General features: G+C 46.9%; 1 protein-coding gene across 1 annotated transcript; it reads left to right on the forward strand.

Moving 5' to 3' along the window:
- Nucleotides 1–376: 376 nt before the first annotated feature.
- Nucleotides 377–18,782, forward strand: LOC110509555 (tumor necrosis factor receptor superfamily member 5). Its single transcript, XM_021590506.2, has 10 exons — nucleotides 377–579; nucleotides 717–771; nucleotides 7,845–7,955; nucleotides 16,186–16,347; nucleotides 16,501–16,585; nucleotides 16,889–16,923; nucleotides 17,062–17,178; nucleotides 17,550–17,569; nucleotides 17,725–17,848; nucleotides 18,108–18,782. The coding sequence occupies exons 1-10, from the start codon at nucleotides 511–513 to the stop codon at nucleotides 18,353–18,355; spliced, it is 1,026 nt and encodes a 341-aa protein (XP_021446181.2). The 5' UTR covers nucleotides 377–510; the 3' UTR covers nucleotides 18,356–18,782.
- Nucleotides 18,783–18,796: the final 14 nt, after the last annotated feature.

Genomic DNA, 18,796 nt, shown 5'->3' on the forward strand with positions numbered 1-18,796 from the left:
CTGCTGACATGCCTGTCTTGTCTGCCTGTCTGTCTCTAGCTTATAAATACACCACAACATCACTGTCAGTACACAGTGGGCGGGAGAGACAGGAAGAGAGAAAGATGTCACAGGTGAAGGAAATAATGACACAAAGGATGGGTAGAGAAGAGAGAGACACACCTTAAAGAATAATAGTTGGAGGGGGAGGGGGGGTCGAAGTTGTAGACAACAAATACTTGGCATTTGGTGTGGTCTCTACAGTGCAAAAGGTAAGACTAGATTATTTTATGTGTTGGTAGTTTTCAACACAGGTTTCTACATTGATATATTTTGAACTGAAATGAGGCTCAAAGCTAGAAGTTAGTGCAGTCACCATCAAATTGTGATAAACTTACAGATTTTTAACATGTTGTAGCCTTGTAGTATCTTCTGGCATTATTTGTTGTGTGTACTTTTTAATACCTATTTAGAAGTGTTACTGAATGAACTCAAATGACAAATTGTTAATGATTTAACATTGTTTACAGAATGGTGATGGAACAGTTATTTGTGGCTGTGCTAATGATATCTGCACACCTAGCAGTCTCATATCCTCTGGTAACCATTTTGCCCCTTTTATGTCTGTTCTTAGTATTTGTTATGACCGCCTATGAAAGCTGTTAGAACCATTTGACATCTGTTACAACATGACAGTAGACCTCATGAGACTGTGTGTTCGTGTTGTGTGTCGTCAGACTACAGAGAGCTATTACATGGATGGAGGGAGACAATGCAGACTGTGTCCACCAGGTGAGAAAGAAATGCCCTCCATCATCTTACTTTTTATTTGATTTATTGTTCCCTTGTTTTTGTTCCCTCATCTCCACATCATCCTACAATACCATTTTTTACATTAACATCCTTTCAGAATGTGTGTGAGTGCGCATAGGCTCTTAGGAATCATGAGGAAACCAAGAGAGAGTTTCTCTCATGATGAGAAGTGGAGCTCTGTGCTAGGACCACATCCTTCGTTAGTATGCAGACTAGGCCAACAGGCTCTCGCTCTGTGCGCTCCATCTCTTCCTGTTATTCTCTGCTCTCTTGTCACTATGCTCCCTCTCTTCTCAGTCAGCAACAGACCGTGTACTAAAACATTACCTGAATGTGTGTGTGCCTATGGGTCTAAAAGAGTTAGCATTATGTTCTATATTCACTACTCATGTAGTCTACTACAGGACATTTATAAAACTGCAGCGTCCATCAGTTTGTATTGTTATTGTGGTGCTCTCTTATGTCTTGACTCCCCTTGTCTCTTCACTCTCTCCTCGCTCCTTTCTACCTCATTCTCTCTCGCCCCATTTCCCTATACTTTTCCCTAACTTTATTTCCTTTACTCCATATCTGCTGTCCCATGTCTTACAGCCATCAAACCACTGGACACTTCCTGTTTCACACTGAGTAATTAAATACTGTATTCCCAACATAGCTCATTCTAATATATCTACTGCTGTACATATCATTGTTAGTATATCTTGTGTAAATTCTTCCAGTTTACTGTACATACGCATAGATTTCATTCGGGTTGTTGATTGGATTCGTCCCGAGGTTCTTGAATTCTTGTAAAAAACACTTAAATTATTTGTGTACTTGTTTGCAGTGGCGGTTCTGTGGTGGGGCCAGGGGGGGGGCAGTGCCCCTGTGACAACAATTTTGGACCCCCTTGTGGCCCCCCTGAAAGTGGAGTATGAAATAATTTTTACATAACTAATTTTTGCCATCGTTCTTTTTTACATCCGTTATTAGACAGTGGCAACGATGATGATTATGAACATGGTCTTTTGCCTGCTAATGCCTGCAATGCAGTGAAGAAAACGTTGACAACAATAACGTCTAATGTAACTGGCCCTTCTAACAGTACAACTGGCCCCAGCTTGGCCCCCCCAGTTGAAATGGTCTTGTCACGTTCGTCATAATGATCGGACCAAGGTGCAGCGTGGTATGCGTACATTCTTATTTATTTAAAGAATGAACACTGAACAAACAAAATAACGAAACGAAACGTGAAGCTATACAAACGAGTGCTGACAGGCAACTATACATAGACACGATTCCAAGAAACACAAAGGGGAAATGGCTGCCTAAATATGATCCCCAATCAGAGACCATGATAAACAGCATAACCATATCAGGCCAACATAGAAATACAAAACCCCCTAGACCTACAACAACCCTAGACATACAAAAACCCTAGACAATACAAAAACTAGCGTACCCACCCTAGTCACACCCTGACCTAACCAAAATATAAAGAAAACAGAGATATCTATGTGACAGGTCTAGAACCGCCACTGCTCGTTTTACATTTTACTGCATTGTTAAGAGCTAGTAACACAAGCATTTCCGCTGCACCCGCTATAACATTTGCTAAACTGTGTATGCGACCAATACACTGATTTAATATTGTGGCAAATCTCTTCAAGGTTAGGGCGTTTGTCACAAATTAAGATAGGGGGCAGTATTTCCCCTTTGCGTGCCCATAGTGAACGGCATAAAAATCTGTCCTAAATTGCTAATATATGCATATTATTATTATTATTATTGGATAGAAAACACTCTAAAGCTTCTAAAACCGTTTGAATTATGTCTGTAAGTATAACAGAACTCACAGGGCAGGCATTCTTCCAAACTAGTTTTGGGATCCTGAAAGTTAGGTCAACTTCAACGTCATCGCCCCCTCCCTTCCCATCCAGTTATGGATCTGGAAATACTTCCTATGTCTTCCACTAGATGTCCTCATTCAGTAGAGCGTTTAATAATGCATATGCTGTGAACTTTGACCCAATGGGAGGGGAAAAAGTGGGTGTTGCGAGAATTTTGAGCTGCGTGAAGGCCGCTTTGGGAGAGAGGGGCTCCTTTGTTCCAGTCAGCCCCAGATGAACTACGATTGTCCGGTTGGAATGCCATTAGTTTTATACGTTTATAACATCCTAAAGCTTGATTCTGCACTTAGTTTGACCAGTTTGGTCGACCTGTAATATGTAATTTGGAAGTTTTGATGCGCAATTATTCTGGACCAGACTGGCATTTGAGCTGAAAGTGGTAGCATATGCTACTACATGGACACTAGAATTGAACATTATGAAACAAAACGATGTATTGGGTAAGTATGACTCCTTCCACTACATTCTGATCGAAGACCATCAAAGGTAAGGGAATATTTATGTTGTAATTTTGTATTTCTGTTGACTCCAACATAGCGGAGAAATATTGTTACGTCTGAGCGCCGTCTCAGATTATTGTATAGTAAACGAATTCCGTAACGTAAAAAAAAGTGACTCAGCGGTTGCATTAAGAACAAGTGTATCTTTCTAACTATATGTAGAACATGTATCTTTAGTCAAAGTTTATGATGAGTATTTCTGTTATCTGGCGTAGCTTTATATAATTTCTCCGGACATTTTGGAGAATTTTCTGAACATGGCGTCAATGTAAACCGAGATTTATGGATATAAAATGCATATTATCGAACAAAACATAAATGTACTGTGTAACATGTCATCTGATGAAGATTTTCAAAAGGTTAGGGAATGATTTTTCTTTTAATCCTGCTTTTGTGATTATATCTTTTGCTGGACAAAGTGGCTACGTTTTGTCTTTTCGGTGGTGGTCTAATATAAATATGTGCTGTGTTTTCGCCGTAAAACATTTTAAAAATATGACAAGCTGGGTAGATGAACAAGGTGTTTATCTTTCATTTGAGGTATTGGACTTGTTAATGTGTGGAGGTTAAATATTTCTAAGAATATTTTTGCATTCCCTGCGCCACCGTTTCAGCTGAACGGGGGGGTGGCGTTCCCAATCGGGGCTGTAGATCCCCACGTCATCTAAATAAGCTGCGGCGTATGCTTTGTGCGGTTTTAGGACTTTGTCCATGAGCCGTTGAAAGGTGGTTGGGGCCCCGTGTAAGCCGAATGGCATGACGGTGTATTGAAACAAACCGTCAGGGGTTGCAAAGGCTGTCTTTTCTTTGGCCCTGGGGGTCAGAGGAATTTGCCAGTACCCTTTTGTCAGATCAAGGGTCGTAATGTACCGAGCATTACCAATTTTCTCCAGTAGTTCATCTACTCGGGGCATGGGGTAGGCATCAAACTTGGAGATTTCATTTACCTTCCGAAAGTCGTTACAGAACCGCAAAGACCCATCGGCTTGGATACCATCACAATTGGGCTAGACCACTCACTATGTGACTCTTCGATCACTCCAGCTGTCAACATTTTCTCCGTCTCTGCTCTAATCGCGGCCAGTCGAGCCTCGGGTACGCGATATGGCCTCATACTCACTTTTCTCCCTGGTAGGGAAACGATATCATGAGCCGTAACCTCAGTTCGGCCAGGTACCTCTGAAAACACATCTCTGTTTTTCTGGATCAGGGTCTTTACTTCCTGTACTTGTGCTGGGGACAGAGTGGGTGAAATATTTACTTCGGCTGTCTCCTGAGTGTGTGTGGGGTATGTGACCATTAGTGTTTCTCTCTCTCTCCATGCTTTTAACAAGTTTATGTGATAAATCTGTTCCTGGGGCCGTCGACCTGGCTGTCGGATCCGATAATTGACTTCTCCTATTCTCTCCAGTACTTCATATGGTCCTTTCCATGTGGCTAGTAGTTTACACTCTACCGTGGGGATCAGCACTAACACCTTATCTCCCGGTTGAAATTCCCTCAGGGTAGCCTGTCGGTTATAAGTGTGCCGCTGGTGCTCCTGTGCTTGTCTCATGTGCTCTCTGACGATGAGCATGACTGTGGCTATCCTGTCTTGCATTGCCGTGACGTGCTCTATGACACTAGTATACGGGGTGGATTGGTGCTCCCAGGTTTCCCGGGCATGCCTCCCATATACCAGCTCAAAGGGAGAAAACCCCAGGAAGGCTTGAGGAACCTATCTAATGGCAAACATCAGATATGGCAACATGCAATCCCAGTTTTTCCCATCCTTATCGATTACCTTCCTGAGCATTAACTTCAGGGTTCGGTTGAATCTCTCAACCAGCCCGTCCGTCTGAGGATGGTAAACCGATGTCCTCAACTGTTTCACCTGCCACAGTTTACAAAGGTCCGCCACAAGGGGGTCCCCTGGTCGGTAAGGATCTCCTTTGGAACCCCTACCCTGGTGAACAAGAGCACTAATTCCTTTGCAATATTTTTGGAAGCCATCGTCCGAAGGGGAATGGCTTCTGGGTAGCGAGTGGCATAATCTAGAATGACCAGAATGTATTGGTGCCCTCTGGCGGATTTGGGTAATGGGCCCACTAAATCCATCGCTATCCTCTCAAATGGCGTTTCGATTATGGAGAGTGGCACTAACAGGCTTCCAACAGCTGGTCGGGGAGCTGTTAACTGGCACTCCGGGCACTCTCCACAATGCCGAGCCACTTCAGCTTGAATTCCTGGCCAGTAAAACCTCCTTACAATCCGGTCTCGGGTTTTATCGATACCAAGGTGTCCACCCAGAATGTGCCCATGAGCTAGATCCAGTACTGTCCTCCGGTACCGAGTGGGAACCAACAACTGTTCCACCACATCAACCCCTATTTTTGAGACTCTGTACACCAAACCCTTTTTCATGATGAAGTGGGGAAAACTATTAGGCATCATCCCAACATTTATGGGAGTACCATCTACGACCTGCAAATCTGCTCTGGCTTGCAGCAGGGTTGGATCCTGGTTTTGGGCCGTCCCGAAATTAGTCAAGTACCCTGCCAGGTCTGTTGGTTCTAGATCGTCGTCCTCTGGATTCTGATCGACCCCAGACCCACTAGTACCGGGCTGTTCGTTATCAGCGAGGTTTGCCACTTCATCCTCCTCCTCCCCTACTAGCACCTGTGATGTTGTCCCCTGGGAGACCTCTTTTCTTGGCTTTGGTTGAAGGCCCCATGCTTCTTCCAGCTTGGTCAGGGTTGTTGGCTTCTCAAATATGCCATTCTTGTGGCCTAACTTCGCAAAGTTAGGAAAGTCTCTACCCAATATTACATCATATGGCATCTTTGGGACCACGCCGACCTCATAATCCAGCAGACCGTCCTCTGTTTGTATGCTCACTAAGGCTGTGGGGTACAGACGGGTATCCCCATGAATGCATGTAACACTGATATCCTGTCTTGTATCCAGTATATGATTCGGCACTAGGCTTGCAACGACCAGGGTTAGCATACTGCCGGAATCCAGCAGTGCTTCAACCTCTTTCCCTTCAACCTTCACCCTACACATATGTTTGTTTCTTGATCTTTCAAGTACAGTGGTTACAACAGGACATGCATACCGTATATCATCTTCATTTTCACCGAGGTTACATTGCATTGGCTCTTCTTTAATAGGGCAGTAGGCTGCAATATGTCCCGGTTGATTAAAATTGTAACAGATAATAGGGGGAGACCCCCTCGACACCCAGTCCCGGTTTCCGTTTTTTTCCTTAGTGTCTCGGCCTCTGATTCTTTCCTCATGGCCCCATGCTGCTCTCTTCCCCCTCTATATGTTGGGACAGCCTTACCCTGTCCGCTGGTTCGCCCAGGCCTGGGGAACGGGAATCTTTCCTCCTGTGCCTGCTCAGCTGTTCCTGCCGTACAATACCGTTCAACCAGGCCCACGAGATGGTCGGCGGAAAGTACCTCGTTCTGGCCAACCCATCGTCTCACTTCTTGGGGTAGACCTCGCTGAAACTGGTTGAGTACGATGGTCTCGACGATCTCGGCGGATGACCGGGTCTCTGGTTGCAACCATTTCCGTGCCAGGTGAATCAAGTCGAACATCTGTGTTCGTGGGGGTTGTCCCGGTCCTGCCCATTCTTCTTTCGGCCACTTCTCCCTCTCTGCCGTCCTTTCCAAGGTGGTAAGATATGCTTCCACATCATCCTGTGCTGTCATTTTTTTGAAGAAAATGATTGGCCCGCCTCTGGGTATTTGCAGCTGGTAATTGAGCCCCAATTTGGTCCGCTAGCTTCTTTAGGCCTTCTCTTAACTCCCGGGTGTTTCTCTTTTGCTCTTCTCTGAGCAGCTGGTTGGTGCAGTGCTGGACCTGTAACGTGTCCTGATACATTCGCATTGCATCCTGATGAGCTATTTGTTGAGCTCTAGTTGCCTCTTGTTGGGCGGCCACCACTTGTAACAGGGCTTGTATGGCTCCCTCCATCCAATTTTCCTGAGAAACTGTCCTAACCAAACAAAGCCACAAAAAAAAAAACCTGACTCCCCTTTGGAGTGCTAAATGAACATTTTATTTTTATTTTTCTTCTACCTAACCAGTGGTATGGTTAGTCCATCCCCACATTCTCCACCACGTGTGGCAAATCTCTTCATGGTTAGGAGCATTTGTCACAAATTAAGTGGTAAACTGTCACCAAATCACCCAAGAATGAGAGTTCTTTCGAACAGGACAGTACCTGTGTGTTTGTTTTCTCCGTCCTGGTCCACCCAGGCCGTAGGCGAGGTCAAGGATAGCAGGGTTCGGTACACGAATCGGGTTCTCGGTAGGTCCAGGTCCAAACGCCAACAGGTAAATCCAAAACAATCCAGCTCATACACGGTTAATCCAGCCAATCTCTATTGTCTCTTTCTCTATTGTTCATAGATCCTTCCAGCACTCTCTCTCCCTCTTCCTGGTTTTTCTTGACCCTTTATCTGTGGGTCGGCTCCACCTTCTGAGGGTTCCCCTTGCTTCTGGGACTTGTAGTTTTGGCGGTCTGCCATTTTGTGATCTGTAGTTCTGACAGGGGTGGCCATTTTAGTGATCGGGCAGAGCCCGTTTATTAGTTCTGCTCTCACATATCTGCCATTTATCCCTCGACCCCCTTCTTTGCCACAATATGTTTCATCTCCCCTCTCTATCGCAGGTCATTATCAGAGTTCCTGTTCAGAGTGCTCTCCCTGTCGAGATGGTTCCTACACAACACGATTGAATGCTGAGTCCAGTTGTCATTCCTGCTTCAAAGACTGCAAACGTGGTACATAAACACGAACACAACTCATTCACAGAGCAATGTAACATTATTTTGTGGGAAATACTTCAACTGTATATTGTTTGTAAATCATTGTCATTTTTTGTCATGTTGTCTTGTCTCTGTCCTTTCCCTTCACCCTGTCTCCCTCTGCTGGTCGTGTCAGGTTACCTTTTCTCCCCTTCTTTCCCCCAGCTGTTCCCTGTCTCCTCCTAACTACCCATTCACCCCGTTCCCCACCTGTTCCCTTTTTCCCTCTGATTAGGTCCCTATATCTCCCTCTGTTTCTGCTCCTGTCCTTGTCGGATTCTTGTTTGTTTGTGTTTCATGCCTGAGCCAGACTATCGTCATGTTTGCTGTAACCTTGTCCTGTCCTGTCGGAATCTGCCGGTCTATCTGAGCCTACCTATGTTTTGTTATTAAAGAAGCTCTGTTTAAGTTAGTTCGCTTTTGGGTCCTCATTCACTCACCATAACAGAAGAATCCGACCAAGAATGGACCCAGCGACTTCGGATCCTCTCCACTCAGCCGTCGGGATCCAGGGAGCGATGCTAGGCAGACACGAGCAGGAAGTGTCTGCTGCTCGACATGCCGTTGAGACCCTGGCCACCCAAGTCTCCAACCTCACAGAACAGGTTCACCATCTCCGCCTCGATCCACCGGCCACTTCCAGGGCTTTCGAATCTCCGGAGCCCAGAATCAATAACCCGCCGTGTTACTCTGGGGAGCCCACTGAATGCCGCTCGTTCCTCACCCAGTGTGATATTGTGTTTTCTCTCCAGCCCAACACTTACTCCAGGAGCACTGCTCGTGTCGCCTACGTCATATCTCTCCTTATTGGACGGGCTCGTGAGTGGGGCACGGCAATCTGGGAGGCAAGGGCTGAGTGTACTAACCAGTATCAGGACTTTAAGGAGGAGATGATACGGGTTTTTGATCGATCTGTTTTTGGGGAGGAGGCTTCCAGGGCCCTGTCTTCCCTATGTCAAGGTAATCGATCCATAACAGACTACTCTATTGAGTTTCGCACTCTTGCTGCCTCCAGTGGCTGGAACGAGCCGGCTTTGCTCGCTCGTTTTCTGGAGGGTCTCCGCGCAGAGGTAAAGGATGAGATTCTCTCCCGGGAGGTCCCTTCCAGCGTGGATTCCCTGATTGAACTCGCTATTTGCATTGAGCGACGGGTTGATCTGCGTCACCGAGCTCGTGGAAAGGAGCTCGCGTTCTCCGTTGCCCCCCTCTCCGCATCACTACCATCTTCCTCTGCCGGCTCGGGAGCTGAGCCTATGCAGCTGGGAGGTATCCACATCTCGACTAAGGAGAGGGAACGGAGAATCACCAACCGCCTCTGTCTCTATTGCGGTTCTGCTGGTCATTTTGTCACTTCATGTCCAGTAAAAGCCAGAGCTCATCAGTAAGCGGAGGGCTACTGGTGAGCGCTACTACTCCTGTCTCTCCTTCAAGATCCTGCACTACCTTGTCGGTCCATCTACGCTGGACCGGTTCGTCAGCTTCCTGCAGTGCCTTAATAGACTCTGGGGCGGAGGGCTGTTTTATGGACGAGACCTGGGCTCGGGAACATGACATTCCTCTCAGACAGTTAAGGGAGTCCACGGCCTTGTTCGCCCTGGATGGTAGTCCTCTCCCCAGGATTCAGCGTGAGACGCTACCTTTAACCCTCACTGTTTCTGGTAATCATAGCGAAACCATTTCTTTTTTGATTTTTCGTTCACCTTTTACACCTGTTGTTTTGGGCCATCCCTGGCTAGTTTGTCATAATCCTTCCATTAATTGGTCTAGTAATTCTATCCTCTCCTGGAACGTCTCTTGTCATGTGAAATGTTTAATGTCTGCTATCCCTCCTGTTTCCTCTGTCTCTTCTTCACAGGAGGAGCCTGGTGATTTGACAGGGGTGCCGGAGGAATATCACGATCTGCGCACGGTGTTCAGTCGGTCCAGGGCCACCTCTCTTCCTCCACACCGGTCGTATGATTGTAGTATTGATCTCCTTCCGGGAACCACTCCCCCCCGGGGTAGACTATACTCTCTGTCGGCTCCCGAACGTAAGGCTCTCGAGGATTATTTGTCTGTAGCTCTTGACGCCGGTACCATAGTCCCCTCCTCCTCTCCCGCCGGAGCGGGGTTTTTTTTTGTCAAGAAGAAGGACGGGTCTCTGCGCCCCTGCATAGATTATCGAGGGCTGAATGACATAACAGTTAAGAATCGTTATCCGCTTCCTCTTATGTCTTCAGCCTTCGAGATCCTGCAGGGAGCCAGGTTTTTCACTAAGTTGGACCTTCGTAACGCTTACCATCTCGTGCGCATCAGGGAGGGGGACGAGTGGAAGACGGCGTTTAACACTCCGTTAGGGCACTTTGAATACCGGGTTCTTCCTTTCGGCCTCGCTAACGCTCCAGCTGTCTTTCAGGCATTAGTCAATGATGTCCTGAGAGACATGCTGAACATCTTTGTTTTCGTTTACCTTGACGATATCCTGATTTTTTCACCGTCACTCCAGATTCATGTTCAGCACGTTCGACGTGTCCTCCAGCGCCTTTTAGAGAATTGTCTTTTTGTGAAGGCTGAGAAGTGCACTTTTCATGCCTCCTCCGTCACATTTCTCGGTTCTGTTATTTCCGCTGAAGGCATTAAGATGGATCCCGCTAAAGTCCAAGCTGTCATTGATTGGCCCGTCCCTAAGTCACGCGTCGAGCTGCAGCGCTTTCTCGGCTTCGCGAACTTCTATCGTCGTTTCATCCGTAATTTCGGTCAGGTGGCCGCTCCTCTCACAGCCCTTACTTCTGTCAAGACGTGCTTTAAGTGGTCCGTTTCCGCCCAGGGAGCTTTTGATCTCCTCAAGAATCGTTTTACATCCGCTCCTATCCTTGTTACACCTGACGTCTCTAGACAGTTCGTTGTCGAGGTTGACGCGTCAGAGGTGGGCGTGGGAGCCATTCTTTCTCAGCGCTCCCTCTCTGACGACAAGGTCCACCCATGCGCGTATTTTTCTCATCGCCTGTCGCCGTCGGAACGTAACTATGATGTGGGTAACCGCGAACTGCTCGCCATCCGGTTAGCCCTAGGCGAATGGCGACAGTGGTTGGAGGGGGCGACCGTTCCTTTTGTCGTTTGGACTGACCATAGGAACCTTGAGTACATCCGTTCTGCCAAACGACTTAATGCGCGTCAGGCGCGTTGGGCGCTGTTTTTCGCTCGTTTCGAGTTCGTGATTTCTTATCGTCCGGGCTCTAAGAACACCAAGCCTGATGCTTTGTCTCGTCTCTTCAGTTCTTCAGTAGCCTCCACTGACCCCGAGGGGATTCTCCCTGAGGGGCGTGTTGTCGGGTTGACTGTCTGGGGAATTGAGAGGCAGGTAAAACAAGCGCTCACTCACACTCCGTCGCCGCGCGCTTGTCCTAGGAACCTTCTTTTCGTTCCCGTTCCTACTCGTCTGGCCGTTCTTCAGTGGGCTCACTCTGCCAAGTTAGCCGGCCACCCTGGCGTTCGGGGTACGCTTGCTTCCATTCGCCAGCGTTTTTGGTGGCCCACCCGGGAGCATGACACGCGTCGTTTCGTGGCTGCTTGTTCGGTCTGCGCGCAGACTAAGTCCGGTAACTCTCCTCCTGCCGGCCGTCTCAGGCCGCTTCCTATTCCCTCTCGACCGTGGTCTCACATCGCCTTAGATTTTGTCACCGGACTGCCTTCGTCAGCGGGGAAGACTGTTATTCTTACGGTTGTCGATAGGTTCTCTAAGGCGGCCCATTTCATTCCCCTTGCTAAGCTTCCTTCTGCTAAAGAGACGGCACAAATCATCATCGAGAATGTTTTCAGAATTCATGGCCTTCCGTCAGACGTCGTTTCGGACAGAGGTCCGCAATTCACGTCTCAATTTTGGAGGGAGTTTTGCCGTTTGATTGGGGCTTCCGTCAGTCTCTCTTCCGGCTTTCACCCCCAGTCTAACGGTCAAGCAGAACGGGCCAATCAGACTATTGGTCGCATCTTACGCAGTCTTTCTTTTCGCAACCCTGCGTCTTGGTCAGAACAGCTCCCCTGGGCAGAATACGCCCACAACTCGCTTCCTTCGTCTGCGACCGGGCTATCTCCTTTTCAGAGTAGCCTCGGGTACCAGCCTCCGCTGTTCTCATCTCAGTTCGCCGAGTCCAGCGTCCCCTCCGCTCAGGCTTTTGTCCAACGTTGCGAGCGCACCTGGAAGAGGGTCAGGTCTGCACTTTGCCGTTATAGGACGCAGACTGTGAGGGCTGCTAATAAGCGTAGAACTAAGAGTCCTAGATATTGTCGCGGTCAGAGAGTTTGGCTCTCCACTCAGAACCTTCCCCTTAAGACGGCTTCTCGCAAGTTGACCCCGCGGTTCATTGGTCCGTTCCGTATTTCTCGGGTCATTAATCCTGTCGCAGTTCGACTTCTTCTTCCGCGATACCTTCGTCGCGTCCACCCGGTCTTCCACGTCTCCTGCATTAAGCCCGTTCTTCGCGCCCCCGCTCGTCTTCCCCCCCCCCCCCCCCCATCCTTGTCGAGGGCGCACCCATCTACAGGGTCCGCAGGATTTTGGACATGCGTCCTCGGGGCCGTGGTCACCAGTACCTTGTCGATTGGGAGGGGTACGGTCCTGAGGAGAGGAGTTGGGTTCCCTCTCGGGACGTGCTGGACCGTGCGCTGATCGAGGATTTCCTCCGTTGCCGCCAGGTTTCCTCCTCGAGTGCGCCAGGAGGCGCTCGGTGAGTGGGGGGGTACTGTCATGTTGTCTTGTCTCTGTCCTTTCCCTTCACCCTGTCTCCCTCTGCTGGTCGTGTCAGGTTACCTTTTCTCCCCTTCTTTCCCCCAGCTGTTCCCTGTCTCCTCCTAACTACCCATTCACCCCGTTCCCCACCTGTTCCCTTTTTCCCTCTGATTAGGTCCCTATATCTCCCTCTGTTTCTGCTCCTGTCCTTGTCGGATTCTTGTTTGTTTGTGTTTCATGCCTGAGCCAGACTATCGTCATGTTTGCTGTAACCTTGTCCTGTCCTGTCGGAATCTGCCGGTCTATCTGAGCCTACCTATGTTTTGTTATTAAAGAAGCTCTGTTTAAGTTAGTTCGCTTTTGGGTCCTCATTCACTCACCATAACATTTTTTGTGTTTTTTGGGGCCATTTTGAGCCTGTAATCGAACCCATAAATGCTGATGCTCCAGATACTCAACTAGTCTAAAGAAGGCCAGTTTTATTGCTTCTTTAATCAGAACAAAAGTTTTCAGCGGTGCTAACATAATTGCAAAAGGGTTTTCTAATGTTCAATTAACCTTTTAAAATGATAAACTTGGATTAGCTAACACAACGTGCCATTGGAACACAGGAGTGATGGTTGCTGATAATGGGCCTCTGTACGCCTATGTAGATATTCCATTAAAAATCAACCATTTCCAGCTACAATAGTAATTTACAACATTAACAATGTCTACACTGTATTATTTTAATGGACAAAAAATGTGCATTTCTTTAAAAAACAAGGACATTTCTAAGTGACCCTGAACTTTTGAACGGTAGTGTATGTACAGTGCATTCGTAAAGTATTCAGACCCCTTGACTTTATCCACTGTTATGTTACAGCTTTATTCTAAAATGTATAAAATATTTTTTCCCTCATCAATCTACACACAATACCCCATAATGACAAAGCAAAAACAGTAAAAAAAATAAATAAATGTTGACATATTTATTAAAAATAAAAAATGAAATATCACATTTACGTAAGTATTCTGACCCTTCACTCAGTACTTTGTTGAAGCACCTTTGGCAGCGATTACAGCCACAAGTCTTCTTGGGTATGAGGCTACAAGCTTGGCACACCTGCATTTGTTTAGTTTCTCCCATTCAGCACTGCAGATCCCCTCAAGCTCTGTCAGTTTGGATGGGGAGTGTCGCTGCAAAGCTATTTTCAGGTCTCTCCAGAGATGTTCGATTGGGCTCTGGCTGCGCCACTCAAGATTTGTTGTCCTGTTGGAAGGTGAACCTTCGCCCCAGTCTGAGGTCCTGAGCTTTCTGGGGCAGGTTTTCATCAAGGATGTCGCTGTTCTTTGCTCTGTTCATCTTTCCCTCAATCCTGACTAGTCTCCCAGTCCCTGCCGCTGAAAAACACCCCCACAGCATGATTCTGCCACCACCATGCTTCACCGTAGGGATGGTGCCTGGTTTCCTCCAGACGTGACGCTTGGCATTCATGCCAAAGAGTTCAATCTTGGTTTCATCAGACCAGAGAATCTTCTCATGGTCTGAGAATCCTTTAATTGCCTTTTGGCAAACTCCAAGCGGGCTGTCATGTGCCTTTTACTGAGGAGTGGCTTCCGTCTGGCCACTCTACCATAAAGGCCTGATTGGTGGAGTGCTGCAGAGATGGTTGTCCTTCTGAAAGATTTTCCCATCACCACAGAGGAGCTCTGAAGCTCTGTCAGAGTGACCATGGGTTCTTGGTCACCTCCCTGACCAAGGCCCTTCTCCCCCGATTGCTCAGTTTAGCTGGGCGGCCAGCTATAGGAAGAGTGTTGGTGGTTCCAAACTTCTTCCATTTAAGAATGTTGGAGGCCACTGTGTTTTCGGGGACCTTCAATGCTGCAGAAACGTTTTGGTATCCTTCCTCAGATCTGTGCATCGACACAATCCTGTCACGGAGCTCTACATACATTTCCTTCAAACTCATGGCTTGGTTTTTGCTCTGACATGCACTGTCAACTGTGGGACGTTATATTGACAGGTGTGTGCCTTTCCAAATCATGTCCAGTCAATTGAATTTACCACAGGTGGACTCCAATCCAAGTTGTAGAAACATCTCAAGGATGATTAATGGAAACAGGATGCACTTCTAAAAACTTGTTTTGGCTTTGTCATTGTGTGGTATTGTGTGTAGATTGATGAAGAAAATGTTTTTATTTTTTGCAGTGGTTACATAGCAGGAATAAAGTAATTTGGTATTTTGATATACATTAGATCTTGATAGATAGTACTAATACATTGTGTTTTCAGTCATAATTATTAAAGAACATTATTTTTTTTAAACCCACCCCTCAGCTACTCTGTCAATCCCACCTATTTCCATAAACCCACCCTTCAGTTACTCTGTCAATCCCAACTATTTCCATAAACCCACCCCTCCGCTACTCTCAGTCCATCCCACCTATTTGCATAACCCCCACCCCCTCAGCTACTCTCAGTCCATCCCACCTGTCTCTATAAATCCATCCCTCAGCTACTCTGTCAATCCCACCTATCTCCATAAACCCACCCCTCAGCTACTCGCAGTCCATCCCACCTATCTCCATAAACCCACCCCTCAGCTACTCTGTCAATCCCACCTATCTCCATAAACCCACCCCTCAGCTACTCGCAGTCAATCCCACCTATCTCCATAAACCCACCCCTCAGCTACTCTCAGTCCATCCCACCTATCTCCATAAACCCACCCCTCAGCTACTCTCAGTCCATCCCACCTATCTCCATAAACCCACCCCTCCGCTACTCTCAGTCCATCCCACCTATCTCCATAAACCCACCCCTCAGCTACTCTCAGTCCATCCCACCTATCTCCATAAACCCACCCCTCAGCTACTCTCAGTCCATCCCACCTATCTCCATAAACCCACCCCTCCGCTACTCTCAGTCCATCCCACCTATCTCCATAAACCCACCCCTCAGCTACTCTCAGTCCATCCCACCTATCTCCATAAACCCACCCCTCAGCTACTCTCAGTCCATCCCACCTATCTCCATAAACCCACCCCTCAGCTACTCTCAGTCCATCCCACCTATCTCCATAAACCCACCCCTCAGCTACTCTCAGTCCATCCCACCTGTCTCTATAAACCCACCCCTCAGCTACTCTGTCAATCCCACCTATCTCCATAAACCCACCCCTCAGCTACTCTCAGTCCATCCCACCTATGTCCATAAACCCACCCCTCAGCTACTCTCAGTCCATCCCACCTATCTCTATAAACTGCCCACTTATGATTTCCATATGCCATACATGTCATTTCTTACCAAAAGTTATAAAGGTATGTCTACAGTATCGACACTATTTATTACCATGTAATAGCTGTACTAAACCTTTTGTTCTGGCTGTGGTGTGTGTGTGTGTGTTTGTGTGTGTGTGTGTGTGTGTGTGTGTGTGTGTGTGTGTGTGTGTGTGTGTGTGTGTGTGTGTGTGTGTGTGTGTGTGTGTGTGTGTGTGTGTGTGTGTGTGTGTGTGTCAGATTTGCACCTGGTGGAGGATGAGCCGTGTACTCCTGTATCGAACGCTAGATGTCGCTGTGAGGCTGGTTTTACCTGCACCGACAAAGAAGACCAGACAGGAAACTGTAGAGACTGTGAGAAGGTCCCTCAGCTGCCCCCACCTCCCCTGCCACCTAGCAATGGTACAGTGTGTGTGTTGCCCACTGGCCTTCTCTTATGCATGTCTTCCTTCACTGTGTTGTATTCTTGCCAGGTGCTGGGTATTGAATCAGTGTGTTTGACTGTGGATAGATGTTGATGTTTTCCTGCCTGTGTGCACTCTGCTCTGATTACAGTAGTGGGCATCAGAATCAACCAGACAGGAACTTCCTCTGAACACAGCAGGACTTCCTCTTCCGCTGGACGCTGTCAACCTCCTAAGTGAGCCTTTATCTTTTTTTATCCTCCCTATTTAAACATACTGGAACCAGACTGATAAACAGGCTCTGGTTGAAGACTTCTCCTGCCAGGAGGGCCACTTCTGGCAAAGTTGTTATTTTATGGTATATAACCTTCACACAACCAGAAGATCTGGTATCAAAGATTTGTCAGATATCTTAGTGCTAATGGATATTTGGGATATTAAATACAGTTCTCAGTTCACTGACCCCACTTCAGTGTTGACAGGCTGTGAATGTGTATGGATATGTTACATGATGAGTCCTTTACCTCTGTCTCACCCAGCTGTGACACTCCACGATCACCAGTCTCACAAGCAGGTAACGCCACTCATCACACCACAGGTGTGTGTGTGTGTGTGTGTGTGTGTCCATCAGCTATTTTCATTACAGTCAGAATATATTGAAACTGTGAGAAGCTACAGATACAGTAGTTTCTCCATCTCCTTTCCCCACCAGCTGACACCAGCAAACACTTGGCAGCCATTTTGTGCCCTATGGTGGTCATTGGAATCCTAGCCGTTATCATTCTGTTATGTATCCGTCGCCCAGGAAATGAAGCCTGTTTCAAACAAGGTAAGGCAGTGTTCCTCTGTTCAGTCTCAACTGTAGTTAGATCATTGTGTTAGAGCAGACTCTCTCTCTGGACACTAGAATGAGATGAGGAAGGATTAGACTGTGATGTTAAATCTCAGGATAGGTCTACACTGGGAGCCAACTGTAGCTTCTTGTGAATGTAATTGAATTAAAAGATTGCAACACTCTCTCTGTGTAGACCTACTTACCAGTTTCTAGTGTCTACATGTACCCAGAAAGCATTAAAATGCAGAGTAAGATGAAAAAACATTGCCCTTTCAATCATAGATGATTCATCGATGAAATACCCATGAGTGGCTTACGATCAGTTTGCTGGGGTCACTAATAGATTTGTGTCTGTTATTTTCCAGCTCTCAAGTTCTGTAACAAGGTATGTGTAATAACCTACGGTAACTTACTACATTGTGTGTGTAATGTTTACATTGTCATTCATGTGTTCCTGACCGAAACCCTATATAGGCATTGTTGACAATTGTGTATTCCAATAACTCTGGATTTCTGGTGAATTTCTGTGCTCTTATGAAGGGAGTAAGAGAAACGTCGCCTAACAAGACCAAAGAGCCACCTCATCAGCACAATGCCAGAGAGACACAGCCCAGTATTAAGCACCAGACAGTGGATCCACCACCTATTACAGCAGCAAATATAGGTACTATGGATACATACAAATAATTATGTTGACCCCAAGATCTTGATTTAAAAAGGAATCTAAATATGGTGGAGTTACTCCTGTGGTTTTTCCTATAGAGGCACGTCAGTCGTTTAACTTGGAGTTTTGCATAGATTGTGTTTTGAAGTCCATGGGGCATTAGCATGGGAAGTTGATCAGTTTCAAGATCCATAGTGAATAAGGCTGATGATGAATATAGAATCTAATATCACTTTCTCTCTGTCTGTGTCTCTCTCAGGCCCGGTCCATGTCCACAATGCTGGAACAGTCATCTTCAGTTTACTCAACCAGTTCACTGGTATGGGTGGAGGGATGGAAGAGAGAGTGCAGAAAGAGAGGGATGAGGAAGGATGTCCGACCCACCCCACACCCTCCCCTAACATCCATCTATCCCAGGAGGAAAGGGATGGGGAGATGGACTGTGTATTCTTCCCTTCACAGGAACAAGGGAAGGACAGTCACGTTTCCAAAGAGGAGGTGCATTGAGGGGAGGGGGATTGAGGACAGAGGACGCACCAAGTGAAAGCTTCCCTTCTAGGATCAGTTTTAGCCAACCATACATCCTAATGTTAATCATAAGGAGGATTAAGACTGGTCTGACCTTGGATCAGTGGTAAAGGACAACATCTACCTATGGCTCTATTCAGTCTGTATCACTGAAGCGTTACAGATTGCTTGATAGAAATGTAAAGGTCATTTTTGATTGAGCCGACATATGCAGTGTTTAACGTGAATGCAGTCTCCACTGACGTGAGAACATTGCCTTTACATTTCTATCAGGCTGTAAAGCTGATCTTCTGAGATACATGGAGCCCTTACTCGCAGTCTCAACTGCTGCAAACTGTTTTTTTCTGTGTTCATGTGGCACTTTGAACTGTTTTTGCACAAATTAAAACCAAAATATGAAATATAATTGTTCAATGAATA

This window comes from Oncorhynchus mykiss, chromosome 3 (assembly GCF_013265735.2).
Source record: "Oncorhynchus mykiss isolate Arlee chromosome 3, USDA_OmykA_1.1, whole genome shotgun sequence".
NCBI classification, from domain to species: domain Eukaryota; kingdom Metazoa; phylum Chordata; class Actinopteri; order Salmoniformes; family Salmonidae; genus Oncorhynchus; species Oncorhynchus mykiss.

What these genes read in the sequence shown, in the direction of transcription:
- LOC110509555 (XM_021590506.2), top strand. Translation starts at nt 511, where the DNA reads ATGGTGATGGAACAGTTATTTGTGGCTGTGCTAATGATATCTGCACAC. An exon ending in TAGCAGTCTCATATCCTCTG is followed by an intron (nt 580 to 716) that starts GTAACCATTTTG and finishes GTGTGTCGTCAG; the next exon opens with ACTACAGAGAGCTATTACAT. An exon ending in ATCACCAGTCTCACAAGCAG is followed by an intron (nt 16,924 to 17,061) that starts GTAACGCCACTC and finishes TTTCCCCACCAG; the next exon opens with CTGACACCAGCAAACACTTG.